The 27,726-nt window shown below is 56.4% G+C and overlaps 1 protein-coding gene across 1 annotated transcript; it reads left to right on the forward strand.

Annotated features, from left to right (window-relative positions):
* The first annotated feature begins 415 nt into the window (after positions 1–415).
* LOC101942994 (myosin-7) lies at positions 416–27,512 on the forward strand. Its single transcript, XM_065565323.1, is given in 41 exon segments — positions 416–502; positions 1,087–1,159; positions 1,873–1,937; positions 1,939–2,082; positions 2,528–2,671; positions 4,219–4,375; positions 4,883–4,910; positions 5,265–5,376; positions 5,735–5,827; positions 6,352–6,415; positions 6,533–6,631; positions 7,316–7,419; positions 7,540–7,678; positions 7,778–7,896; positions 8,369–8,518; positions 8,808–8,978; positions 9,942–10,251; positions 10,424–10,497; positions 11,097–11,184; positions 11,875–11,992; positions 12,090–12,213; positions 12,676–12,812; positions 12,940–13,195; positions 13,443–13,685; positions 14,093–14,269; positions 14,549–14,694; positions 14,887–14,977; positions 15,850–16,239; positions 16,511–16,637; positions 17,157–17,275; positions 17,412–17,608; positions 18,817–19,000; positions 20,603–20,768; positions 20,913–21,037; positions 22,319–22,627; positions 22,773–22,976; positions 24,225–24,350; positions 24,476–24,751; positions 26,557–26,652; positions 27,067–27,201; positions 27,360–27,512. Coding segments are annotated over 39 exon segments (5,820 nt in total). The 5' UTR covers positions 416–502; positions 1,087–1,159; positions 1,873–1,880; the 3' UTR covers positions 27,381–27,512.
* The last annotated feature ends 214 nt before the right edge of the window (positions 27,513–27,726 follow it).

The raw sequence follows: 27,726 nt of genomic DNA on the forward strand, positions 1-27,726 counted from the left end.
TACATGGATGTTAGAAAGCACCCCATACACCTGCGGGGGGGAGCCCGGGGCTGGGCTAGCAGGGGCTGCGGGTCGGGAGTGAGGGGCACCAGCAGGGCTGGGGGGGGGAACGCAGGGCAGAGCTCGGGGGGGCAGGGGCTGCGGGTCGGGAGTGAGGGGCACCGGCAGAGCTGGGGGGAGCCCAGAGCTGGGCCAGCGGGGGTGCAGGGTGGGATTGAGGCGGGTTGGCATAATGGGGTGTCTGTGTTCCTGTCCCTCCTCCCCTGGGACCCTGCGTCCTTCCGCTCTGGAATCCCAACCCTGCGGCCCCCGCCCCCGCCCCGAACCTGTTCCCATTCTTCATCGTTCCAGGACAATGACGAGAGCTTCCAATTGTTCCGTGGGGGGGAGGGGGGCTGTGCCCATATTGGGCGGGAGCCCCAGCCAGGGCGGGGTGCGGGCTATATAACGGGGAACCCACCTCGGCCGCCCCTCCACAGCCCCCCGTTTGTGTCGGTGTGAGGTAGGTCCCCAATGTTAGAGCTCTGGGGGGGGTGCTCCCTGGGGGGCAAAGGGAATGGGGGGGTCAGGCCTCTGGTTGGGGCAAGGGGAAAGGGGGGATGTGGGGTTCCCTGTGAGTGTGGAGGCTCCCTGGGGAGCATGGGGGGAAGGGGCTGGAGGGTGCTAGCAGTGTTATGGTGCTGATGGGGGTCTTCCCAGGGGATGTAGGGGGATGGGAGGCTCTGGGGGTGTCCCCGGGGGGGACGAGGAGTTGGAGGGTGCTAGCAGTTTTAGGGGGTTGATGGGGGGCTCTCTGGGGAATTTGGGAGGAAGAGGGTTGGAGGGAGCTCTGGTACAGAGGGGTTGGGGTCTCTGTGGGGATGTGTGGTGTTGGGGGAGTCGGGGTGAGATTGAAGGGGGGGCTGGAGTTGTGGGGGGCCGAGAGGTTTTGTGTTTCTGTCATTGTGTGTGTGTGTGTGTGTGCCCCCTCCTGGTGAGGCCGGGCCGTGGATGTGGGGTTGGGTGGGTGGGCGTGGAGGTCTGGGCCCCTCTAAGGGCATCCCTCGATCCCCGGCTCCTCTCTGACCTGCTCCCTCTGCCTGACAGGACTCCAGCCCCGTGGCAGCCAGCCCAGCCCACCTCGTTCTTCCCCCGTAGGAGTGTCAGAGGAAAAGAAAAGGTAGGCCGAAATGCGGCCTGTCTGGGGGTGGGCGCGGGGGCTGGTTATACAGGACCCCTCGCCTGGCTCTGAGATGCGGCTGGCTCTGGGGTGGGACGCAGGGGCTGATTATAAGGGGACCCCTCGTCTGGTGCCGAAATGCGGCCCATCTCGGGGAGGGGGGGCGCAGGGGCTGCTTATACAGGGACCCCTCACCCAGTGCTGAGATGCAGCTGGCTCTGGGGTGGGGCACTGGGGACTGGTTATACGGGGACCCCTCGCCTGGCTCTGAGATGCGGCTGGCTCTGGGGTGGGGTGCAGGGGCTGGTTATACAGGGACCCCTCGTCTGGCACCGAAATGCGGCCCATCTGGGGGAGGGGGGCGCTGGGGCTGCTTATACAGGGACCCCTCACCCAGTGCTGAGATGCGGCCGGCTCTGGGGTGGGGCACGGGGACTGGTTATACAGGGACCCCTCGCCTGGCTCTGAGATGCGGCTGGCTCTGGGGTGGGGTGCAGGGGCTGGTTATACGGGGACCCCTCAGCAAGAGGAGGTTGCTGCCCCTTGTTAGCAGCTGTAGGAAGTGCACCCCACCTATTCCAGCACCCCGGGGATGCTCGGGGAGGGGTCTGCCCCTCGCGGTCTGTCGGGGAACTATAGCACCCCAGGGCTGTGGGTTCGAATCCTGGCTGGGGAGGGGCCTGGGTTGCCTACCACCCCGCTGCTGCCCGCAGAGCCCGCCATGCCGGATGCAGAGATGGCCGAGTTCGGGGCCGCCGCCCCCTACCTGCGCCAGTCGGGACAAGCTGCGGCTCGAAGCGCAGACCCGGCCCTTCGACCTGAAGAAGGACATCTTCGTGCCGGACCCCAAGGAGGAGTTTGTCAAGGCCAAGATTGTCTCCCGGGATGGGGCCAAAGTCACCGCCGAGACCGAGAACGGCCAGGTGCGGGGGAGGGTGTGTGTGTGGGGTGGGGGGAGTCCCAGACAGCCCCATCCACACAGCTCTCTCCTGCCCCCCTCCAGTGCCACTGCCCCCAAGCACAGCGCCCCCAACAGGCTCCAGACACCATCCTCCATGGGGCCCCTCAGTGCCTCCTGGGGCCCCTGTTCATGAAGGGGTGACTGCTCCTCCCCCACACAATACACCCAACACCCCCCAAAGTGACCCCCTCCTCCTCCAGGGAACCCCCCTCCAGCCCCTACCCCTCATGAGTTCACCTCAGGGGCCCCGCAAACTCCTCCCCCCGCAACTCCTACAGTGCCCCCTGGAGGCTAATCCCGGTTCCTCTGGGGGCTGCCTGCCCCAGACGGCACCTGCCTCCCCATGGTCCCCCATGCTAACGCTGCCCGGGGCTCTCTCGGTGTGTGTGTTGGGGGTGTCCCTGCAGACGGTGACGGTGAAGGAGGATCAGATCATGCAGCAGAACCCGCCAAAGTTCGACAAGATCGAGGACATGGCCATGCTGACGTTCCTGCATGAGCCGGCCGTGCTCTACAACCTCAAGGAGCGATACGCCGCCTGGATGATCTATGTGAGTCTGCGGGGGGGTGCCCCCCTGCTGGGCTTTGCCAGCTTCCCTTCCCCGGCCTCCCCCGTGGGGCGAGGGAGAAAATACCCAGACCTCCATGCTGTGCGACCCACCCCTGCGTCGTTGTTGTAGTATTTCTGGGAGCTCTACATCTAGAGCCGTTCTGGAAGTCGGACGTTCTAGATCAGGGGACTTTAGAGCCATTCCCCATCCAATGGCTCTGTTTAGAGCCCTTCCACATCAGCAAATCAGTCCATCTTCTAGATCCGAGGTTCAGGGGTTGAGGACTCTCTCTATCTTCTAGTTTAGAGCCGTTCTAGAAAAGAAACTAATTCACTGTTTTAGATCGGGGCATTGGAGCCATTTTAGAGCAGAAACTCAATGTCTCTTCTAGATCGGGGGGGGGGGGGGGGCGTGTTAGAGCAATTCTGGAGGAGGGGCTTCCGCTCCCCTTCTAGATCAAGGATGTTAGTGTCATTCCGTATTGGTGGGGGTGTCCTCTCCTTCTAGACTGGGATTGGGTGGCATTATCTCTTCTTCTAGATCAGAGGTGGGCAAACTACGGCCCGCGGGACCGTCCTGCCCGGGCCCCTGAGCTCCCGACCAGGGAGGCTACCCCCGGCCCCTCCCCTGCAGGCACGCCGCTGCGCAGGCAGCGCGGCTTGCACCCACCAACCTCCCAGGCTTTCCAATAAGCCAGTTCTGCCACTCTGAGCGGCATGGTAAGGGGGGCGGGGGGGTTGGATAAGAGGCAGGGGGTCTCAGGGGGCAGGCAGGGGACAGGGGTCGGTTTGGATGGGGCGGAGGCTCGGGGGCGGCGCGGTCAGGAGACAGGGAGCAGGGGGAGTTGGATGGGGGTGGGTTCCCGGGGGGTCCCCGGAGGGGGGAACAGGGAGCAGGGGGGGTTGGATAGGGAGTGGAGTCCTGGGGGGGCAGTTAGGGACGGGGGGTCCCGGGAGGGGGCAGACAGGGGACAAGGAGTGTGGGGGCGTTGGATAGGTCAGAGGTCACAGGGGGCCTGTCAGGGGCCGGGGTGTGGATAGGGGTTGGGACAGTGAGGGGACAGGGAAGGGGGGGGTTGGATGGGGGGTGGGGGTCCCAGGGGGGCAGTCTTGGGGAGTGGGGTTCTGGGGACGGGGTCGGGTCAGGGGACAAGGAGCAGGGAGGGTTGGATGGGGCGGGATCCCGGGGGGGCGGTTAGGGATGGGGGTCCTGGGAGGGGGCCAGATAGGGGGACAAGGAGCAGGGGGGCGTGGATGGGCTGGGGATTCTGAGGGGGGGCAGTCAGGGAGTGGGGAAGTGGAAGGGGACGGATAGGGGGTGGGGACCAGGCTGTTTGGGGGGGGGCACAGTCTTCCCTACCTGGCCCTCCATACCGTTTCGCAACCCCAAAGTGGCCCTTGGGCCAAAAAGTTTGCGCACCCCTATTCTAGATGGAGGTTGGGTGTGTCATTTTTTCCTTTCCTGGATCACGGGGGAGGGGGGAGGCATCATCTCTATTATCTTCCCTCTCTCCGGCCTTCCCCCCCCCCTCCATTCCTCCTCTCCAGACCTACTCGGGGCTGTTCTGCGTGACGGTCAATCCCTACAAGTGGTTGCCGGTCTATAACGCGGAGGTGGTGGGCGCCTACAGGGGCAAGAAGAGAAGCGAAGCCCCGCCCCACATCTTCTCCATCTCTGACAACGCCTACCAGAACATGCTGACGGGTAGGGACCTAACCCTATCCTTAACTATACCCGTAACCATAAATATAACCCTAACCTTAACTCTACCCCAGCCATAACCCTATCCTTAACTATATCCCTAACCCTAACCCTAATCTTAACTCTACCCCCAGCCATAACCCTATCCTTAACTATATCCCTAACCATAACCATAAATATAACCCTAACCTTAACTCTACTCCAGCCATAACCATAAATATAAACCTAACCTTAATTATACTCCTATCCATAAGCCTAACCCTAATTATACCCTTAATCATAACCCTAACTATACCCCTAACCCTAACTATACCCCTAGCCATAGCCATAGTCTCTATCCCTAAGCATAACCCCCTAACCTGCAGGTTATGCTTTCCCTCTCTGCCTATCAGCACATGTGGATGGGTACAGGATATCCACTCTGGGTGGGGGGCACCCTGGGGTGGGCAAGACGGGGCTAGGTAGCTTCTATCCACCTCATGCTGTTTCTCCTCCCCTTCTTCTTTTCAGATCGGGAGAACCAGTCCATCCTCATCACGTGAGTGTCACCCCATCCCTTACTCTCTTACCCCCTCCCCCCCACAAAATCACTGCACCCCAAAACCTTTAACAGCCCCCTTGAAGTTTGATCCTGCCCCCCAAAGTTTTAACCCTTCTTGTATTGTAGCCCCGACCCTTCAAGTCTTAGCCCCACCTACTAAAGTTTTAACCTCCCTGCCCCCACTCTGAATTCTGAAGCCCCGCCCCCACTCTGAATTCTGAAGCCCCGCCCCCTCTCTGAAGTCCTGACTCCTGAATTCTGCTTGGAGTCTTCCTGCTTCTCCAGCGCTCAGGGTGGGTGGGACACAGGCAGGAGGGGCTGTGTCTCACTCTCTTCCCTCCTGTACCCCAGCGGAGAATCCGGGGCGGGGAAGACCGTGAACACCAAGCGGGTCATTCAGTACTTTGCCGTCATCGCGGCCATCAGTGACCGCAGCAAGAAGGAACAGGTGGACAAGAGCAAGGTGTGGCCTCCACCCATCTATCTGAACCATCCATCTATGCCTGTATCCATCCCCATGTCCATCCGCCTATGCCTATCCCCATGTCCATCCCTTTACTAGTCTGTCCATCCCTGGCCTTGCGTTTATCTGCTACCATCCATCCATCCCCATCCCTCCATCTCTGTACCCATCTATCTGTCCCATTCCTATATCTGTTCACCCATCCATCCATCCCCATGTCTGTCTGTCCATCCTCACATATGTCCATCCATCTATCTCTCATTCTTCCCATCACCCATTCTCTGTCTCGCGCCTCCCTTTCTGACCTCTGATTATTTCCTTTTCCTTTCCCCTCATCTGTATGATGTTTCTCACTCAGGGGACCCTGGAGGATCAAATCATCCAAGCCAACCCTGCCCTGGAGGCCTTTGGCAACGCCAAGACCGTGAGGAACGACAACTCGTCCCGATTCGTGAGTGTCCTGGAATCGGGGTGGAGGTGGAGAGCTGGGGGAGGGGCATGTGGGGCTGTGTCTGGGGTGGGAGCTCTGGAGAAGGAAGCCATGGGGCTGTTGTCTCAGATGTGGGGGTCGGTGGAGGAGGTTATGGGGTGGGGGCGGTGGGGAAGGAGGTTGTGTGGTTATATGTCTGTGGGGAGAGGTCTGTATGGTTGTGTGTGGGGTGGAGGTGTCTTTGGGGGAGGGATCTATGGGGCTGTGTATGGAGTTTGGGAGTCTGAAGGGCAGTGTCTTGGATTGGAGAGTCTATAGGGAAGGAGATTTGTGGGGCTGTATGTCAGGTGGGAGATCTGGGGGAGAAGTCTCTGTGGCTGTCTATGGGGTTTGAGGTCTGAAGGGCCATGTATGGGGTGAGTGGCTGTGGGGAAGAAGGTTGCGGGGCTGTGTGGGAGTCGGGGGAAGGGGTCTGTGTTTGGAGTCTGTGGGGCTATCCCTGCTGTATTAGCCCCTAATCCTGAGCATTCTCCCTCCCTCCCTAGGGTAAATTCATCCGGATTCATTTCGGGGCGACGGGGAAGTTGGCTTCAGCTGATATAGAGACCTGTGAGTGTGATGAATGTTGATGTTCTCTGCCTCCATCCCGTGCCTCATGGATTCATGTTTGTTCTCTGCCTCTCCCCATAGCTTCTCTCTAACCCACTCTTTTCCCCTTTCCCTCAGATCTCCTGGAGAAATCCCGGGTCATCTGCCAGCTCAAATCCGAGAGGAGCTATCACATCTACTACCAGATCCTGTCCAACAAGAAGCCAGAACTCCTGGGTGAGAATCTTCAGCACCCCAGGCAGACTGTGCTTGGGCTGTACGGAACAGCCTCATGTCTACATGCGTTGGTCTAGTTGAGTGGCTTCGGGTCTTCATGAGTTGAGTGGTGTGTCCACAAATCTTGTTAAGGCGACTGGACTCTTGTATCCCTAAGTAAAGTTGAGTTCCCTTGAGTCTGATTCAAGCGGAGTGACCTCTAGTATCCTTGCGTTGAATCCCTTCCAGTCTCGGTGAGATGATGAACTCTAGTATCCTTAAACTGAGTTCCCTTGAGTCTTGCAGGTAGAGTGGAGTGACCATATGTCGTGTTGATTTGAAATGAGCCGAGTGTCCTCACATCTTAGTATGTGTAGAGGCATCAAATCTTGTTGAGTTGCATGGCCTCCAGTCTTGTTAGATTGAGCTTAGCACCTTCAAGTCTGGCTGAAATCCCTCAAATCCAGAAGAGCTGAATTCAGTGTCCTCAAGTCCTGTTGAGTCTGGGTGATTGGACTCATGTTGGGTTGAGTGTATTCAGGTCTTGAGGAATTGAACTGGGTGGCCCCAAGTCCTTGACCTTTCCTTGCTGAGCTGGTTTCGGTTGAGTGGCATCCTCACTCCTTCACTGACTTGAGTTGCGCAGATGCGTCATATAGACACGGGTCTTGTGTCCATCCGTAACCCATCAGCTTCCCTCTGCAGACATGATGCTGGTGACCAACAACCCATATGACTACGCCTTCATCTCCCAAGGAGAGACCACGGTGTCTTCCATCGATGATGCCGAAGAGTTGATAGCCACCGATGTGAGTATAGCCAGGGGCAGCAGGGGGCCGGGAAGACTCTCGAGGGACCACTGGCTGGGAAGCCATTGCTGCCTCTTCTTCAGTTGGAAGCCTTGACATTTTGTCCCTCTCCCACCACAGAGCGCCTTTGACATCTTGGGCTTCACTCAGGAGGAGAAGAACTCCTTGTACAAGCTGACAGGTGCCATCATGCACTTCGGGAACATGAAGTTCAAGCAGAAGCAGCGCGAGGAGCAAGCCGAGCCTGACGGCACCGAGGGTGGGCACCGGTGGCGACTGGGGCCAATGCAGGGTGGGGATCGGTCATGCTCAGGGCTGGGGGAATGGAAGACAAACATTGTCTCCTTTGCTTTTCCAGAGGCGGACAAATCTGCCTACCTGATGGGGTTGAACTCGTCAGATCTACTGAAGGGGCTTGTTCACCCACGGGTCAAGGTGGGGAACGAATATGTGACCAAGGGGCAGACTGTCCAGCAGGTGAGAACCCACTTCCTTCCTTCCTTCTCCTTTTTCACTCCTTTCCTCTCCTCTTTCTGTGTCTTAGTTTTTTCTTTCACTTTTTCTTTGTGTCTCATTCTTTCTTTTATTTCGTTCACTTTCCCTTTCTTTCTTCCATGCTTTCTGTCTCGGTTTCTTCTGATGTTTTTCTTTCTTTTATTCTTTTACTTTGTGTGTTTCTCCTTCTCTCACAGCTTCATCTCTATTTTCCATCCTAACTTCCATTTTCTTTCTTTCTTTCTTTCTTTCTTTACATTTCACTTTTTCTTCCCTGTTTCTCATTCTTTTCTTTCATTCTTGCTTTCACCTGAATTGAGCCTGGGTGATTGGAAATGGGACTCATGAGTTCAGCCCAGAGTGTGGGGATCCATGCCCAGGGACCACCAGGCCTGGGATTCACCCTCTCAGACTGCAAGAGCAATAGGTAACCAAGTCATCTGTCATCCCCCAGGTATCTTATGCTGTAGGAGCCCTGGCCAAGTCCGTGTATGAGAAGATGTTCGGCTGGATGGTGACCAGGATCAACAACACCCTCGAGACGAAGCAGCCGCGTCAGTATTTCATCGGGGTGCTGGACATTGCTGGCTTTGAGATCTTTGATGTAAGTGATTCCCCCAGCAGGGGATGCTGTAGGGAGCAGAGTGGGAACGCTGGCTGTGGGGGAGCTCCCAGCTACTCCAGCCCCAGCCTCTCCCAGCAGAGGGCACTGTAGGGACTGCTGGTTGTGGTGCAGTTCCTCCCTTCCTCCATTAGGTGGCTCTATAGAAAAGCACCACCTGGCAGGCGCAGTTACACTCTGGTATGTCTTCCCCAGATGCCTCTATGGTCTCACCATAGCAGAGGGTACTTTTTGTTCTAATTCGTCTCTTGTTCCCCAACCTCCTCCCCAGTTCAACAGCTTCGAGCAGCTCTGCATCAACTTCACCAACGAGAAGTTGCAGCAGTTCTTCAACCACCACATGTTCGTGCTGGAGCAGGAGGAGTACAAGAAGGAGGGGATCGAGTGGGTGTTCATCGACTTCGGCATGGACCTGCAGGCCTGCATAGACCTCATTGAGAAGGTACCTCCCACCGCCACTCCATCGCGACCCTCCACGCCTCCGTCGCAGCCGCTGGAGTAGGATCTACAGTCGGGTTTTGCGTCTCATTCCCAGCCTTGGCTGATGCCTTGCCAGTTCATCCATTTTGCTCTTGTGCTGACATTCTCCTTTCGCTTCATCAGCTCTTCTCCCTCCCACAATGTATTCAGAGCACTCAGCTCCCCTCTCAGCCTGTGTTTGATGCTAACCAGGCCCAGCTCTTTCATTTGCCTCCCATAAGACCTGGTCTCCGTTCCCCTGATTGTCCCAGCAGCCCTTCGCTCAGCACCTGTCCCGGTAGGACGCCCTCTTTCTGGAACAGGTGACCGGAATTGCACACCGGATCCCCGATGAGGTTTTGCCAGTGCCTTGTCCAATGGCATTAAAACCTCCCTATCTCTCCTGGAAAAACCTGTCCTGACAAGCTGTAGGACAGCGTTGTCCTTTTCCACAGCAACGTCACATCAGTTACAATGTCAGTTTCCAGGTGAGAGCTCGGGGCACTCTGGACACTGAGGCAGGGCCTACAAGAATTTGGCAGGGAGAGAATCTAATTCTCCAGGGCAGCATTCAGCTGCTTAGCCCCAAGACCGGCCTTTCTGTTCCTGCAGCCCCTGCCTCATTCACTCCATGCCTTGCAACTCGTGAGGCAGGGCTGGCAGACACAGGCCTGATTCAGTCCATGCCAGGTGCTGAAGGAGGCAGGGTCCAGCAGACAGAGGCCTGGCTGGGCCCGGAGCTGGGCGCTGATTGAGGCAGGGTCGGCAGACACAGCCCTCGTTCAGCCCCAGAGCCGGCTAGGCCAGGCGCTAATTGAGGCAGGGTCCTGTGGGAATACAGCACATGATCATGGAATTGAAGTCTGTCTCTCATGAGGGGCAGAGTTAAGGATAGAGAGGCAGCCTTAATCCTTTGCTGTTTGCCTGTGGTGTCTCTGTCCTGCAGCCCATGGGCATCATGTCCATCCTGGAGGAGGAGTGCATGTTCCCCAAGGCGTCGGACATGACCTTCAAGGCCAAGCTCTACGACAACCACCTGGGCAAGTCAGGCAACTTCGGCAAGCCGCGGAACATCAAGGGGAAGCCGGAAGCGCATTTCTCCCTCATGCACTACGCCGGCACGGTGGACTACAACATCCTGGGCTGGCTGCAGAAGAACAAGGACCCGCTCAATGAGACGGTGGTGGGGCTCTACCAGAAATCCGCCCTCAAACTCCTTGCCCTCCTCTTCGCCAACTATGCGGGGACTGACGCAGGTAAGACCTCTCTCCCCTGAGTCCCAGCCCCCCCACTCTAACCACCAGACCCCACTCCCCTCCCATAACCAGAGAAAGAACCCAGGAGTCCTGGGCTCCCAGCCCCTCCCCCCCACTCTAACCACTAGTCCCCATTCCCTTTCTAATGGGTGCGGGTCTCTCTCCCTCACAGCCCATGATGGCGGGAAGGGGAAAGGATCAAAGAAGAAGGGTTCATCTTTCCAGACGGTGTCAGCGCTGCATAGGGTAAGGGGGCCCGGGGGCAGACGGCAGAGCTAGGGTCCTGACCTCCTGTAGGATCGGCTCTGCCAGACGAGATTCCTAACAGACCCTCTTGTCTCTCTCTGTTTCTTGTTCTTTCTTCTTTGCTTCTCCTTGACTCTTGCTTTCTCATTCCATCCATCCTTCTGCCCCCCTTTCTGTCTCATTCCATCCATCTCTCTGCCCCCCTTTCTGTCTCATTCCATCCATCTCTCTGCCCCCCTTTCTCTCTCATTCCATCCATCTCTCTGCCCCCCTTTCTGTCTCATTCCATCCATCTCTCTGCCGCCCTTTCTCTCTCATTCCATCCATCTCTCTGCCCCCCTTTCTGTCTCATTCCATCCATCTCTCTGCCGCCCTTTCTCTCTCATTCCATCCATCTCTCTGCCGCCCTTTCTGTCTCATTCCATCCATCTGTTTTTCTCTCTGTGTTTCATTGTTCATCTCTCTTGCTTCTTTCTTTCTCTTTCTTTCCTTCTTGTTCTCTCCATTCCTCTCTGCCTCTCTTTGCCTCATTCTCTTTATCCATCCGTCCCTCCGTTTCTGTCCTGTTCTCTCCATCTCTCTCTCCCCCCCCTCCCCAGGAGAACCTGAACAAGCTGATGACAAACCTGCGCTCAACTCACCCCCACTTCGTCCGCTGCATCATCCCCAATGAGGTCAAGGCTCCAGGCACGTGATCCCCCCTCCCTCACCTGCCTCGGCCCACTGGGCGCCGTTACCCCCCCCCACCCGGGGGAGGGGAAGTCACAGGCTCCATGGTTGCTCAGGGCTGTTCAGAGGGAGGGGGCATGGCTAAGGACTGGGGGGCGGTCCTAAAGGGGAGAGGGGTGTGGCTAAGGGCCGAAGGCTAAATGATGAGGGGGTGAGGAGTATGTCTGCATGGGTTTCCTGTCTCTGTTGCCCTCCATTCCTCCCCAGAGGTGAGGGGACCTGGCTAAAGGAAGAGGGGCGGGGCTAAGGGGAAGAGGGGCATGTTCATTTTTTGCATAACTCTATTTCTCCCTATGGCCGAGGGGTGTGATTAATGGGAAAATGGGCGTGGCTGCATGGGATGGGGGCGTGGTTTATAGATTGGGCCCCCTTCCACTTTTGTCCCTACCTAAAGAGCAGAGTGGGTGTGGCCTAACAGGCATACATTGCCCCCCACCCAAATCAATCCCTCCCCAAAGGTGCTGGGCAGGGCTAAGGGCACGGGGGCGTGGCTCAATGGGAAGGGGCAGGGCCTTTATTTGCATGAATAAAGCTCCCTATCCACCCCCTCTTCAGAGGCAAAGGGCAGGGCCAAGAGGTAAAGGGAGGGGCCTGTGACTGCCAGGCTCCACCCCTTTCCATCACTAACCCCCGTTTTCCCGCCCCCAGGGGTGATGGACAACCCCCTGGTGATGCACCAGCTGCGCTGTAACGGGGTGTTGGAGGGCATCCGCATCTGCAGGAAGGGCTTCCCCAACCGCATCCTCTATGGAGACTTCAGACAGAGGTGGGTGTGGCCCCCCCGGGGCACTGCTGCAGGGGAAGCAAGCACCACCACGGGACGGCCTCAGAGATCCAGGGTCACTAATGATCCCCTCCCCCAGGTACCGTATCCTGAACCCCGCGGCCATCCCCGAGGGCCAGTTCATCGACAGCCGCAAGGGGGCGGAAAAGCTGCTGGGCTCCCTCGATATCGACTCCAGCCAGTACAAATTCGGGCACACCAAGGTGAGGGGGAGGAGCCTGTGGGGGACAGGATCCCAGCTAGCCACACCTCTAGGGACCAGGGACCATACGGTTGTGCTGGCATTAGGGGGCACTGTGCTGGGGGGGGGTCCCAGGTGTGCCCTGTCTCCCAGCCTGGCGCTAGGGGGCGCTGGGCCGGGGGGGGGGGTCCCAGCCTGGCGCTAGGGGGCGCTGGGCCGGGGGCGGGTCCCAGCCTGGTGCTAGGGGGCGCTGGGCCGGCGGGGGGGGTCCCAGCCTGGTGCTAGGGGGCGCTGGGCCGGCGGGGGGGGGTCCCAGCCTGGCGCTAGGGGGCGCTGGGCCGGGGGGGGGTCCCAGCCTGGTGCTAGGGGGCGCTGGGCCGGCGGGGGGTCCCAGCCTGGTGCTAGGGGGCGCTGGGCCGGGGGGGGTCCCAGCCTGGTGCTAGGGGGCGCTCTGCTGATGTTTGTATTTCGCTGGCTGTCCCAGGTGTTCTTCAAGGCCGGGCTGCTGGGGCTGCTGGAGGAGATGCGTGATGAGCGGCTCGCCCGGATCATCACCCGCCTCCAGGCCCAGTCCCGGGGCCTCCTCTCCCGCCTTGAATTCAAGAAGATCTTGGAACGAAGGTAGGGTGGGGTGCGAAGGTGTCATAGGAGACGTTGTTGTTGTAGGGCAGCTCGTAGCCATTTCTGGCTTGGGCACTGCTGTGGGGAAGTTCACAGCTTCAGCTCATGTGGCCTCCCTCCCTGCCAGGGACTCCCTACTGGTTATACAGTGGAACATCCGGGCCTTCATGGGGGTGAAGAACTGGCCCTGGATGAAGCTCTACTTCAAGATCAAGCCGCTCCTGAAGAGCGCTGAGACGGAGAAGGAGATGCTGGCCATGAAGGAGGAGTTTGGGCGCCTGAAGGAGGCGCTGGAGAAGTCGGAGGCCCGGAGGAAGGAGCTGGAGGAGAAGATGGTCTCTATGCTGCAGGAGAAGAACGACCTCCAGCTGCAAGTGCAGGCTGTGAGTGATGGAAGTGTTCCTCCCCCTTGACCCCTCTGGGCCCCGTGGTCAGTGAGGTTGGGTTGGGCCATGAATGATGGAGATCCCCCCGTTTGAATCCTCCTGACACCCATGGAGGAGCTCCAACTCCTGCCCTGTAGGCTTAGAAGAAGGGATTCCCCTATCCTTGAACCCCATGCTTCACCTATGAATCTATCCCACTCTTCCTTTCCTTCATTCTCTCCATCTTTTTCTTCTTTCCTTTCAGGAGCAAGACAATCTTGCAGATGCCGAGGAGCGCTGCGACCAGCTGATCAAGAACAAGATCCAGCTGGAGGCCAAGGTGAAGGAGCAGACGGAGCGGCTGGAGGACGAGGAGGAGATGAATGCTGAGCTAACGGCCAAGAAGAGGAAGCTGGAGGACGAGTGCTCGGAGCTCAAGAAGGACATTGACGACCTGGAGCTGACCTTGGCCAAGGTGGAGAAGGAGAAACACGCGACGGAGAACAAGGTGAGGGCAGAGACGGGAGTTTGACTTGCGATAAGTGGCTTCTAGACTATTGCAGTTGAGTGGTATCAAGGCTAGTTGGATTGAGGCGAGTGGCCACAAGGTTGGTTGGGTTGGGTTGGATTTCGTGGCCTGAGACCTGGTTAGACTGAGCGTTCTCAAGACTGGCTGGGTTGGATTGAGTGACCTGTGGGATGTTTGGGTTGGGTTGAGTGTCATCAAGGATGGTTGGGTTGGTTCAGTGGCCTGAGGGATGATTGCGTTGGGTTGGTCAAGTGGATTCAAGGATTGCTGTTTTGAGTTAAGTGGCCTCCATCCTCCGCCCTGCCATGAAGCCACTAATCTCCAACACTGAGCTTTGCCCATTGGGCCACCCAATATCTAAACCCACCTGATTTATCTACTTGCAGGTGAAGAACCTGACAGAGGAGATGGCCGGGCTGGATGAGATAATCGCCAAGCTGACCAAGGAGAAGAAGGCCCTGCAGGAGGCCCATCAGCAAGCGCTGGACGACCTGCAGGCCGAGGAGGACAAGGTCAACACCTTGACCAAAGCCAAGGTGAAGCTGGAGCAGCAGGTGGACGACGTAAGTACCAGCAGCCTGGGAATGGGGCTAAGGAGCTAGATGGCATTACTGATAGGTTATTACTTCCTCCCCCTTTGGTGACTCCTTAGACTCTGGGGGATGTTGCGTCTGGAGAGGTTATCTCTGAGGGGTCCAAGTGGGGGTCCAGGGAGGGTGTCAGGGGGGATCACAGAGCAGAGTGTCTCCGATGGAGGGTGATCCATCACTGGGGGGTTTCCCACTAAAAACATCCTGTTGAGCGGACCCTGGGTTCCTGGGTTCATTTTCTTTCTCTCTCAGTTGGAGGGCTCCCTGGAGCAGGAGAAGAAGATCCGCATGGACCTAGAACGGGCCAAGAGGAAGCTAGAAGGGGATTTGAAACTGGCCCAGGAGAGCATCATGGACCTGGAGAATGACAGGCAGCAGCTGGACGAGAAGCTGAAAAAGTAGGGGCCTCCTTGTGTCGCCAACCAGGAGTCCTGACTCCCAGCCCCTCTTTGCTCTAACCCCTAGACCCCACTCCCTCCCAGAGCCAGGGGTAGAATCCAGGAGTCCTGGCTCCTAACCTCCCACTCTAACCACTAGACCCCACTCCCCTTGCAGAGCCAGAGAGAGAACTTGTTTTCTGTCTCCTTCAGGAAAGACTTTGAGCTCAGCGCACTGAATGCCCGGATCGAGGATGAGCAACTGATAGCTGCCCAGCTCCAGAAAAAGCTCAAAGAGCTTCAGGTGAGGCAGGCTGGCTTGTATGTCACCAGAGTTGGGGTACAGAAATGCTCCCCACCTAGCTGGGCTGGTAGCAGGATGATCTCAGTGCTCATCTCCTCTCCAGACTTTACTCTGTGTTGCTTGGGGGTGTCTCCACAATCCCTCCCCCCCTTTCTCTCCGGTCGAGAATTAGGAAGGAGGAGCTCTCCTCCATCGAAAGTCTAGAACCAATAGAGACATTGAGGGTCCCCTCTTTTGTCTCTCAGGAAAATTCTCTTCCTCTCTGCTGTAGAACAGCATGCCCCAAAAGGGAGAAGATCTCATATTGGTCAGAGCCTATGGTCCTTTGCTTCTAGAACTTAGACTACTTTTATAATGTTCTAGAACGCCTACATGTTTTATTTGGCACTGTGGGGTCTAGATCTGTTTTTAAAAATGGGTTATCTGAGCTCTCTCCTGTTTGAACAGGGAATCTCCAGAACCCGTACTATTCCTTCCCTGCTCTAGAATGTCCACCAGTCATTTTCAACATTGGGCGCTCTAGATGCTGCTAAGGCCACTTGCTTCTAGACCCCCCACGCTTTCCCTGATCTAGAACATCTACATTCTGTCCTTTGGAGCTGCGTGTTGTAGTCCCAGTTCAGACACTTTACTTCTAGAACCCAAAGCATTCTTTCCCATGACCTAGGATGTCTACATGCTGTATGTGAAACTGGGTGTGTGAGATCTGGCTAATGACCTTTGTTCCTAGAACTTTTCTATCGTATCTAGCATATGTCATGTTCCAGATTTGGCTGAGGACCTTTGCTCCTCTACCCCACATGTTCCTGCCTGCTCTAGCATGTGAGATGTTCTAGGCCTGTCTAAGCCCATGGGTCTCTCTCCGGCTGCAGGCGCGCATCGAGGAGCTGGAGGAGGAGCTGGAGGCAGAGCGCACGGCCCGGGCCAAGGTTGAGAAGCTGCGCTCGGACCTGTCGCGGGAGCTGGAGGAGATCAGCGAGCGGCTGGAGGAGGCGGGCGGCGCCACCTCGGTGCAGATCGAGATGAACAAGAAGCGGGAGGCGGAGTTCCAGAAGATGCGGCGGGACCTGGAGGAGGCCACGCTGCAGCACGAGGCCACAGCCGCCACCCTGCGCAAGAAACACGCCGACTCGGTGGCCGAGCTGGGCGAGCAGATCGACAACCTGCAGCGCGTCAAGCAGAAGCTGGAGAAGGAGAAGAGCGAACTCAAGCTGGAGCTGGACGATGTCAGCTCCAACTTGGAGCAGCTGCTCAAAGCCAAGGTGCCCGGGGGCAGGCCGATGGAGGGCAGGGGCCATGGGTAGATGGAGGGGCCGATCATAGCTGTGAGGGCAGCAGCAGTGGGGGAGGTGCTCTTGAGGGCCAGACAAAGGCAGGGAGGTGGGGCTTAAGCTAGTGGGCAGGGGGAGGTGCCTCTCTTTCTGCCGCCCTCCTGGTTTTTTGGGGTCTCCTTTTCCTGTCGCTCCTTCATTCTTGCGTTGGTTTCTTCCCCTCTTCCTTCCCTTCGCCACCCCGACGTCTCCCCTTCCCCAGGCCAACCTGGAGAAGCTGTGCCGGACGGTGGAGGACCAGATGAACGAACACAGGACCAAGTCCGAGGAGGCGCAGCGCATGGTGAATGACCTGACCACCCAGCGTGCCAAGCTCCAGGCTGAGAACGGTGAGTGGGGACCCCCCATCGCCCTGCTCCCTGGGACCCCCCATTGCCCTGCCCCCTGGGACCCCCCCATCACCCTACACACCTGGGACCCCCCATCGCCCTACACCCCTGGGACCCTGCACCACTGGTATCCCCTGCAAACTTGGGACCCCCCTCCCTGCCCCCTATGCCCCTGGGACTCCCCCACCCGCCCCTGAGAGTCTTGCTGCATCCTCCTGACCACCCCATGAGGGATGTGCCCTCTGGGAGCCCCCTCCTCGCCCCCCACGTCCCCTTCCTCCCCCCTGCACCCCACACGCCATGTACGAGCCCCTGAGCCCTCTAACCCTCCTCCCCGCCCTCTGCCCCTCCCTGGGGGACCCCCCAAGAGCTCTCTCCCAACCCCCCCTGCACTCCATATGAGGGATCCTCCCCCTGCACCCCTGGGAGCCCCCCTCATGGTCCTCGTGCACTGGGGTGAGGGGTGCGGGGTCCCCACGGAGGATGGTTTCCTATTCTCCCTTTCTGCCCTGCGCCCAGGTGAGCTGGCCAGGCAGCTGGACGAGAAGGATGCGCTGGTCAACCAGCTGACACGGGGGAAGCTGACGTACACCCAGCAGCTGGAAGATCTCAAGAGACAACTGGAGGAAGAGGCCAAGGCAAGGGCTGGACTAGCAGGGGCTGCAGGTCGGGGGTGAGGGGCACCGGCAGGGCTGGGGGGGGCAGGGCTGGACGGGCAGGGGCTGCGGGTCGGGAGTGAGGAGCACCGGCAGAGCTCTTTGTCCCCCACCCCAGGCGAAGAACGCCCTGGCCCACGCGCTGCAGTCAGCCCGGCATGACTGCGACCTGCTGCGGGAGCAGTACGAGGAGGAGACGGAGGCGAAGGCCGAGCTGCAGCGCTCGCTCTCCAAGGCCAACTCCGAGGTGGCGCAGTGGAGAACCAAGTACGAGACGGACGCCATCCAGAGGACAGAGGAGCTGGAGGAGGCCAAGTGAGTGCCAGGCGGCTTTCCCTATCGCCGTCTCCCTCCCTGCCTTCCCCCCGTCCTGGGAACTTGTCTAGAATGCTCTAGAGCCATCTGGAACATGAGGATCCCATGTGGCAGGCCAGTGTTTTGGATGTTTTCTCCTGGGGACTTGTCTAGAGAGGTCTAGAACCCTTCCATTCCCCCGTTCTTCCATTCCTGTTTGCTTTCACCCTCTCATTCAATCCCTCCTATTTTCTTTTTGTTCCCTTGTTCTTTTATTTTTTTGTGCATTCTCTTATTCTTTTGTGCTTTTTTCTTTCATCCGCTCCTCTTGTTTCTCTCATTCATTCTTTTTTTTCACATTCATTCTCTTGTTTGTTCTGTCATTTTTTCTTTCTTTCTGTTGTTCTTTCATTTCTTGTTTTCTTTGTTCTGTCGTCCCATCTCTCTTGCTTCCTTTCTTTCTGTTGGCTTTTCATTTTTGTTCTTTCGTCCGCCTGTTCTTTTTTCCTTTCATCCTTTTTTGTTCTTTTGTTCCTTCTTGCATTCCTTCTGTTTTTTCTTTTTTCCTTTTTTATTGTTTGTCTCATTCTTTTTCTTTTTTCCTTTCATCTTCCTGTTCTTTCTTTTTTCTTGTCCTTTCTTTCTGTTCATTCTTTCTTCCTGATTGTTTGTTCTTCCTGTTCATCCTTCCCTCCCCTCCACTTCCCTCTCCTCCCCTGCCCTTTCCTTTCATCCTCTCTTATGCTTGGTTCGACATTCCCACCTTCTCTCCTATTTCCTTCCATCTTGCCCTGAAGTGAAGGTGTGTGTGTCTCTCTCTATTCCCCACCACGGACCAGAAACTCCTTTTGTCTTGAAGGGTCTAGAACATAAGGTTCCCATTCATCCCGCCAGTGTCTTGGTCATGTACAGCTGGAAGATTGTCTACAATGGTCTAGAGCAGTCTAGAATATAAGAATCCCATGTGTCAATCCAGTGTCTTGGTCATGTACAGCTGGAAGATTGTCTACAATGGTCTAGAGCAGTCTAGAATATAAGAATCCCATGTGTCAATCCAGTGTCTTGTTAATTTTCTACGGGGAACTTGTCTAGAATGGTCCAGACCATCAGGCCGATGTCACAGGCATTTTTCTGCTGGGAACCCCCTGTAATTCCAAGGCTGAGGGAGGTGGGGAAGAGCCCAGGTCGCTCTTTGGTGACCGATGGTGTCTGTCGCCCCCCGGTGGCAGGAAGAAGCTGGCGCAGCGGCTGCAGGAGGCGGAGGAGGCTGTGGAGGCCGTGAACGCCAAGTGCTCGTCACTGGAGAAGACCAAGCACCGGCTGCAGAATGAGATCGAGGACCTGATGGTGGACGTGGAGCGGTCAAACGCTGCCGCAGCCGCCCTGGACAAGAAGCAGAGAAACTTCGACAAGGTGGGGCTGGGGGAGGGGAGAGAGAGGGGGAAAGAGAATGAATGAATGGATGAAGTAGAGCAAAGAAAGAATGAAACAGGGCCAAAGGAAGACAGAATAAAATAGAACTAAAGAAATGAAGCATGAATTAAATAGAGGCGAAGAAAGAAAGAAAGAAAGAAAGAAAGAAAGAAAGAAAGAAGGAGGTAGAGCCGCAGAAAAATTGAATACAAAGCCAAAAAATATTAAATTAAATAAAATCAAGGAAGGAAGGAAGGAAGGGATAAAACAGAGTGAATGAATGAAATAGATCAAAGAAAGACTAGAAGGAAATAAAGAAGGAAACAGAGCACAGAAGGAATGAAATAGAGCCTAGGAAAGAAAGAAGCAAAACCAAATATAAATAAAATAGAACAAAAATATGGAACAAAAGTAAAAATGGACTAGAGGGAAGGAGTCAAAGAATGAGAGCATGAAGTACAAAGAAAAATTGAATAAAAAGCCAATGAACAAATGAATGAAAGAGAGCAAAGAGAGACTTAAATGGAGGCAAAAGATAGATAGGGTGAAAGATGGAAAGAAAACGAAATAGAGAGAGCCAAATAAAGAACGAGTGAATGAAACAGAGCCAAAGAATGAATGAAATAGAGCCAAGGGAAGGCAAAAAATACTTTTCAGCAACCAACAATTGGGTATTTTTCAGCAGAAAACATTCTCATTTGGGTTGCTAACAGGTGAAAAAAAATTGTTTCCCCGAAAAGGCAACATTTCCATCCCCCCTCCCATCTCGTTCTCCTTTCGAAGATGGGGAGACCATAATATCTCAGAGCTTACGAGGTGTCTTGATCATGGTCTACAACAGGGATCGGCAACCTTTGGCACGTGGCTCGCCAGGGTAAGCACCCTGGCGGGCCGGGCCAGCTTGTTTACCTGCCGCGTCCACAGGTTCGGCCGATCGCGGCTCCCACTGGCCGCGGTTCGCTGCTCCAGGCCAATGGGGGCAGCGGGAAGTGACGGCCAGCATATCCCTCCTCCCACGCCGCTTCCTGCAGCCCCCATTGGCCTGGAGCGGTGAACCGCGGCCAGTGGGACCCGCGATCGGCCGAACCTGTGGACGTGGCAGGTAAACAAACCGGCTCGGCCCGCAGGCCAAATGTTGCCCATCCCTGGTCTACAAGGATCTACCTAGGCAAGAGGTTTTCTGGTAGGGCACTCTTGAATCTCAGCACCCAAAGGAGAACTAGACCCAGTGCCTGGACTCTGAAGTACGACATGTTCAGACTAGAAATAAGGTGCAAATTTTTCACAGGCACAGGAATTAACCCTTAGAAGAGCCAGCCTAGGCCGACGGTGGCTTCTCCGTCACTTGGCATCTTTAAATCAAGAACTGGCGTCTCTTAAGACATGTTCTAGCTCAGTTGTCAGATATGGGCTGGAAACATGGGTGACTGGGCTTAGAATCTACAGAAAGGGGGAGAGACCGAGGACAGGGAAAGCAGGAAGGAATGAAAAGCTAGAAGAAAGGGGAGAGAAGTGAGAGGGGCCCAGAGCAGGGAGTTTTCTCCGCTGAGCAGAAGGCTCATCCATTGGGGTGACTCTCTCACCCCCCACCCCACCCCCCAGATCCTGTCCGAGTGGAAGCAGAAGTTCGAGGAGTCGCAGACGGAGCTGGAGTCGTCGCAGAAGGAGGCGCGGTCACTCAGCACCGAGCTCTTCAAGCTGAAGAACGCCTACGAGGAGTCGCTGGAGCATCTGGAGACCTTCAAGAGGGAGAATAAGAACCTACAGGGTGAGACTCTCCAGCCCACTCCCCGGCACCCCCTGCCCCCGCTCCCTGCAGCACAGCGCCCCCTGGCCCCACGCTGGGGTAGGACAATCTCCCACCCTAGCCATGACCCGCCTCCGGCTTAGCATGGTCTCTCTCCCCCCGCAGAGGAAATCTCGGACCTGACGGAGCAGCTGGGAACCAGCGGCAAAACCATCCATGAGCTGGAGAAGGTGCGGAAGCAGCTGGAAGCCGAGAAGATGGAGCTGCAGGCGGCGCTGGAGGAGGCTGAGGTGAGGGGCACAGCCGAGCACCCCTTCCCAGAGCCATGTGGGGGTCAGCCGGGAACGCCCAGCGCCGTCAGCCGGGAATCCCTTCCCAGAGCCGCGTGGGGGTCAGCCGGGAACCCCCAGCGCCGTCAGCCGGGAATCCCTTCCCAGAGCCGCGTGGGGGTCAGCCGGGAACCCCCAGCGCCGTCAGCCGGGAATCCCTTCCCAGAGCCGCGTGGGGGTCAGCCGGGAACCCCCCAGCGCCGTCAGCCGGGAACCCCTTCCCAGAGCCGCGTGGGGGTCAGCCGGGAACCCCCCAGCGCCGTCAGCCGGGAACCCCTTCCCAGAGCCGCGTGGGGGTCAGCCGGGAACCCCCCAGCGCCGTCAGCCGGGAACCCCTTCCCAGAGCCGCGTGGGGGTCAGCCGGGAACCCCCAGCGCCATCAGCCGGGAACCCCTTCCCAGAGCCGCGTGGGGGTCAGCCAGGAACCCCCAGCGCCATCAGCCGGGAACCCCTTCCCAGAGCCACGTGGGGGTCAGCCAGGAACCCCCCCCAGCTCCGGCTCTGCCTATTCTGATTTCATTTTCCCTTTCTCTCTTTCCAACCCTTTCCCCGGTCTTCCCCTTTCATTCACCCTTGCTTTTTTCACTCATTCTTTTCTTTCTTTCTTTCTTCTATTGATTTCTCCTTCCTCTCTTTCTTTGCTTTTCTTTATTCTTTCTTTCTATCTTTTCCCTCCATTCATTTCTTCTCTCTCTTTTGGTCTCCATTCCTCTCCTCCTTCATTAATTTCTTCTTTCTTTCCATCTCTGCTTTTCTTCATTCCTCCTTTCTTTCTCCCTCTGTCTTGGATTCATTTTTTTCTCCCTGTCTTCTTTTTCATTCCTTCTTTCATGCATTTCTGGTTTCATTTTGCCTCTCTGTCTTTCCAATGCCTTCCCCATTCTTTCCTCTTCATCCACTCTTCTTTTTCCACTCACTCCTTCCTCCTCTCTGTCTTTTTTCATCCTTCCTTTAACATATTTCTTCTTTCTTTCTTATTTGGGATTTTATTTTTCCTCTCTCTCTCTTTCCAATCCTTTCTCCATTCTTCCTATTTCATTCACTCTTCCCTTTTTCATTCATTCTTTAATTCTTTCTGCCTCATTTTTCATTCTTCCTCTGATATATTTACTCCTTCCTTCTCTCTCCGCCTCCCCTCTTCTTTCTTTCTTTCTTTCTTTCTTTCTTTCTTTTTTTCTTTGTATTAATCTCTCTCTCTCTTTTCTCTCATTCATTCATCCTCCCTCCTCCCCCCACCCCCAGGCCTCTCTGGAGCACGAGGAGGGGAAGATTCTGCGGGCCCAGCTGGAGTTTAACCAGTTCAAGGCGGATTTCGAGCGGAAGCTGGCGGAGAAGGACGAGGAGATGGAGCAGGCCAAGCGCAACCACCTGCGGGTGGTGGATTCGCTGCAGACCTCGCTGGACGCCGAGACCCGCAGCCGCAACGAGGCGCTGAGAGTCAAGAAGAAGATGGAGGGCGACCTCAACGAGATGGAGATCCAGCTGAGCCACGCCAACCGCATGGCGGCCGAGGCCCAGAAGCAAGTCAAGCTGCTGCAGGGATTGCTCAAGGTACCTCCAGGGGGCGCTGTGCTGTGAGGGGGTCCCAGTGGTTCCCTGTCTCCCAGCCTGGCCCTAGGGGGTGCTGTGCTGTGGAGGGGAGGGTCCTGGCCATGTCCTGTCTCCCCACTCATGGCCTGTTCTCCCTCCACCCCAGGACACCCAGATCCAGCTGGACGACGTCGTCCGGGCCAACGAGGACCTAAAGGAGAACATCGCCATTGTGGAGCGGCGGAACAACCTGCTGACGGCCGAGCTGGAGGAGCTGCGAGCCGTGGTGGAGCAGACGGAGCGCGCCCGGAAACTGGCCGAGCAGGAGCTGATAGAAGCCAGCGAGAGAGTCCAGCTGCTCCACACCCAGGTGAGAGAGATGGGAACCCCCGACATCTGACCCCTTGAGCGGAACCCCCTTTGGTCCACTACAGAAAACCTGGCCCCAGCAGCGGTTCCCATCACTGACCCATGTGAGCTTCCCTGTTCATTCATAACAGGAGCCTAGAACATTGACACTGCCCTGTTGGGTCTGGAGAGTGATCTAGAACATGACAGCCATAATCTAGAGTGTGTGTGCTGCTGTGTTGAGGTTGGATTGTAATCCAGAACATGAGCAGCACTTTGTTTGCCCTAGGAAGTGGTCTAGAGCCTCGATACTGCATTTTTGTGTCTAAATGGATAACCATTTAGAATGTGATTGCCACTTGATTTGTTCTAGATAATAGTCTAGAATATCCAGTCTGTCTGGAAAACAACGTAGCACAAGATCACAACCATATGGGCTTCCCTGTTCATTCATGACAGGAATGGGTTTGGGTGATGCTCTGAAACATGGCTAGAGCTCAGCACTTTCTGGATAGTAGTCTAGAAGATGGCCATTGCCAAGTTCATTCAGAATAGTCATCTAGAACATGGTGGCCATTTTATTTGTTCTGGATAATACTCTGAAATATAAACATCACTTTATTTGTTCTGAATAATCATCTAGAACATGGTTATCACCCAGTTTAGTCTGACTAAGAGTCTAGAACATGACAAACATGTTTTGAGTGAGGTGATAGTCTAGAATATATGTATAATATGGCCAGTGTCCTGATTGCTTGGGGGAAATGTCTAGAACTTGTCTTGGTCAGGTAAAATAACATCCTGGAATGGGATCACTGCACCATTTGGCTGGGGCAATAATGTAGAACATTTGGGTGGGGTGACAGTCTAGAATATGATAATTACTCCTTTTGTGCAGATATAGACTAGAATATGCCCATTTTGAGTGGGATAAGTCTAGAAAATAATCACTGCTCTGTGTGTGAGAGACAAGAGTCTCTTATTTGTCTGGTGCCTGTACAGACCACCAGCTGGTTTTAGGCCAATCTAGAGCTTGAGTCTCAACAACCACCCCCTGATTCCATTTAATTCAAGATCAAGGAGCTAGAACATTTTAGGGAATGGCATTTCTCCCAGAGAGGCAAATCTAGAACAGACCTGACAGCATGGGATTCTAGACCACCAGGGAAGGAGCTCAGATGGCTCGGATCCTGAGCTGTCAGGGAACTATCTCTAGATCTGATGGAACGATGCCGCCTCTGAGCTTATCTCCCCTCACCCACTGATCTAGAACACCAGCCTGATCAACCAGAAGAAGAAGATGGAGGCGGATCTGTCCCAGCTGCAGACAGAGGTGGAGGAGGCCGTGCAGGAGTGCAGGAATGCCGAGGAGAAGGCCAAGAAAGCCATCACCGACGTGAGTGCGAGGGAATGGGACAGGGGGCCTGTGCCCTCTAGGGGGCACCGGCTCCGACCTGGCCCCAGGGTGGGGGTACTGGCTGGCTCAGGGGGGCAGGGAATGACTTTTCTTTCTGGCCGCAGGCGGCGATGATGGCGGAGGAGCTGAAGAAGGAGCAGGACACCAGCGCCCACCTGGAGCGAATGAAGAAGAACATGGAGCAGACCATCAAGGACCTGCAGCTGCGGCTGGATGAGGCCGAGCAGCTGGCCCTCAAGGGCGGCAAGAAGCAGCTGCAGAAACTGGAGGCGCGTGTCCGGGAGCTCGAGAACGAGCTGGAGTCGGAGCAGAAGCGCAATGCGGAGAGCATCAAGAGCCTGCGCAAATCAGAGCGCCGCATCAAGGAGCTCACCTACCAGGTACCTGCTGGGAGGGGGTGAGTCTGGAAACAAGAGGAGCTGTAAATCTTGCAGTCCAGAATACAAATGATATGCTCCAGAATGCGAGTCGCATGCCTTAGAACACAATGTGTGCTCTAGAACCTGAAGTGCATGCCCCAGAACTTGCAGTCTAGAACATGAGTTGTCTGACATGGAACACAAGTAGCCTGCCCCCAAACACGCTATGTATTCTCTAGAACATATGACACATGCCCCAGGGCATGTACGGTCCTATCCAGAACATCATCCTAGCTGTTCTGAATCGCAAATACCTGGCTTCTGACCATCCCACACTAGGACTTGAGCATCGCACTCAAGACACATGCTACAGAATTGTTTGCTTGGTCTAGAACATCTTACTGATCATTGTAGACCTCGGTGAGCATGCCCTGTTCCAGAAACCTCTGCACCAGAACACAAGCTATCCGCTCGAGAACGTGGGACATGTGGCACAGAACATAACCTGATCTATGCTAGACCATAGATGACCTAGAGTCATAGATCCAAGGTCAGAAAGGACCATTGTGGTCATCTAGCCAGATCTCCTGTGTATTACAGGCCATAGACTTCCCTGACTTGTTCTAGAATAGTTTTCACATATTCTAGAGCCCCTGAGCTCCTGGCCAGGAGGCTAGACCCCGGGCCCTCCCCTGCTCTCCCCCCTCCCCCGCAACCCCAGCTCACTCACTCCGCCGCTGGCGCAATGCTCTGGTTGGCGGGGCTGTGAGCTCCTGGGGCAGCACAGCTGCAGAGCCCGGCCTGACCTGGTCTCTGTGCTGCGCAGTGGGGGTGGTGGCATGGTCTGACTCCAGCCAGACAGTGGGGCTGTAGCACCGCCAGCCAGGCAGCGCAGTAAGGGGGCAGGGAGCAGGGGGTGTTGGGATAGAGGGCAGGGGAGTTCGGGGTGGTGGTCAGGGGGCGGGGGTGTGGATGGTGGTCAGGGGGGAAACAGGGGGTTAAATGGGGGCAGGGGTCCCGGGGGGGCAGTCAGGAAGAAGAAGGGGGGTTGGATGGGGCAGGGGTTCCGGGGACAATCAGGGGACAGGGAGAAGGGATGGTTGGATGGGGCAGAGGTCCCGGGGGGCCATCAGGAATGAGAGGAGGGGTTGGATGGGGTGTCAGAGATCCAGGGGCAGTCAGGGGACAGGGGGGGTTGAATGGGGCAGGAGTCCCCGGGGGGGGGGCAGATAGGAGATGGGGGCCGCCCATGAACCCCTCCCCTAACCAGCCCTCCATACAATTTACTAAACCCGATGCGGCCCTCAGGCCAAAAAGTTTGCCCACCCCTACTCTAGAGCATAGCACACCCATTGCCATAGCTCTGTTGCACTGCCAAACTCAAGAACACCAGTCCCTCCATAGTCTCAAACCCCGCATGAAATACCCATGGGTTACCTCCATAGTCTACAGTAACAGCCAGGAGTATCCTCAGCATCCCCAGCCATCATGCTGTTCTAGAGCCAGGCTCTTACCCAGTCCTGCTCTACAACCAACTCCTAACTGGCTTGGCTTTTGGTCTAGAACATGATGGATCTAGAAACCATCACCCCTCACACTGGCCTTTTTAAATTGTAGATCAAGGATACCCCAGCAGCCCTTGGGTTTTAGACAGGTCTAGAGTAATTATGGGGCTCTTTTGTTACCACCCCCACTTGAGGAAGCACACATAGACTTATGGTCATGAACGAAGGTTGGGGATTAATCCAGACCCCCATGGTTCTCGAGCAGCTGGGTTCCAGAGCCACTGGCTGAATCCAGAATTTCTTCCCCCCTCATCTTTCCAGACTGAGGAGGACAGGAAGAATCTGATCCGTCTCCAGGACCTGGTGGACAAACTCCAGCTGAAGGTCAAAGCCTACAAGCGGCAGGCCGAGGAGGCGGTGAGTGTCCAGAACTTCTAGATCCTCCCCATTATGCATTCTGGAATCCAGACCTCCTCCTCCCCCAGACGGATGGGCAGGTGGACAGTTGAGTGGGTGGATAGATGGAGAGGTGATGGAAAGGTTGGATGAAAAAATGGAAGAATGGATGGATTGTAACCAATCAGTACAGGGGAGCTGGCCCCTCCTATTCTTCCCTGAGGGCCTTATCTGTTGGAAATCCAGTGGTGGGTAGTTCCACAGGTTAACACGTCCCGTTTTCTTCTCTGTGTCCCCAGTGGGACAGGCACCCCCTGCCTTGGGGCAGTAGCCAGGTAGATGCAGGGGCCTGGCCATGCTGAACTCTGGGCTGCGCTGCAGACCCAGTAGCGGGCAGTTCCACAGGGTAACACCCCAGCTTTTCTCCCCCGGCAGGAGGAACAAGCCAACACCAACCTGGCCAAGTTCCGGAAGGTGCAGCACGAGCTGGACGAGGCGGAGGAGCGGGCCGACATCGCCGAGTCCCAGGTCAACAAGCTGCGGGCCAAGAGCCGCGACATCGGAGCCAAGGTGGGCCATGGCGGGGCTGCCCCTCCCCCTCCTCTGACCCCACCCCCTCTTCTCCTCTCCTTCCCCATTTCTCCTGTCACCTCTTCTCCCCTCCCATCTTCCCTCCCACGTCTTTGCCTTCGTATTGACACTCGCTTTCTCTCTCTGTTCTTTTGCAGAAGGGGCTGAACGAGGAGTAACTCCCGTGACCCCCCCGGCACCCTCCCGGCTGCAACTGACAGAGCCTGCCACCCCGACCCCTGCTCTCTGTATATCAGTGTCGGCCCCCATGTCTCCTTCCCAGACTGTAGAATAAAATGCATTGTACAGCACCGTGCACTCTGCATGTGACTTTAAATAAACACGCTCCACGGCACAGCACCTCAGCCAAGCCCTGCCCCCAGCTCCCCACAGCACAGTGCCCCCCGCTGAGCCCCAGCCCCAGCCCCAGCTCCCCCATCTGAACCCCACCCCCGGCTCCCCACAGCGCAGTGCCCTCTGCCGAGCCCTGCCCCCGACTCCCCACAGCGCAGCGACCCCACCGAG

This window comes from Chrysemys picta, chromosome 13, assembly GCF_011386835.1.
Source record: "Chrysemys picta bellii isolate R12L10 chromosome 13, ASM1138683v2, whole genome shotgun sequence".
NCBI classification, from domain to species: domain Eukaryota; kingdom Metazoa; phylum Chordata; order Testudines; family Emydidae; genus Chrysemys; species Chrysemys picta.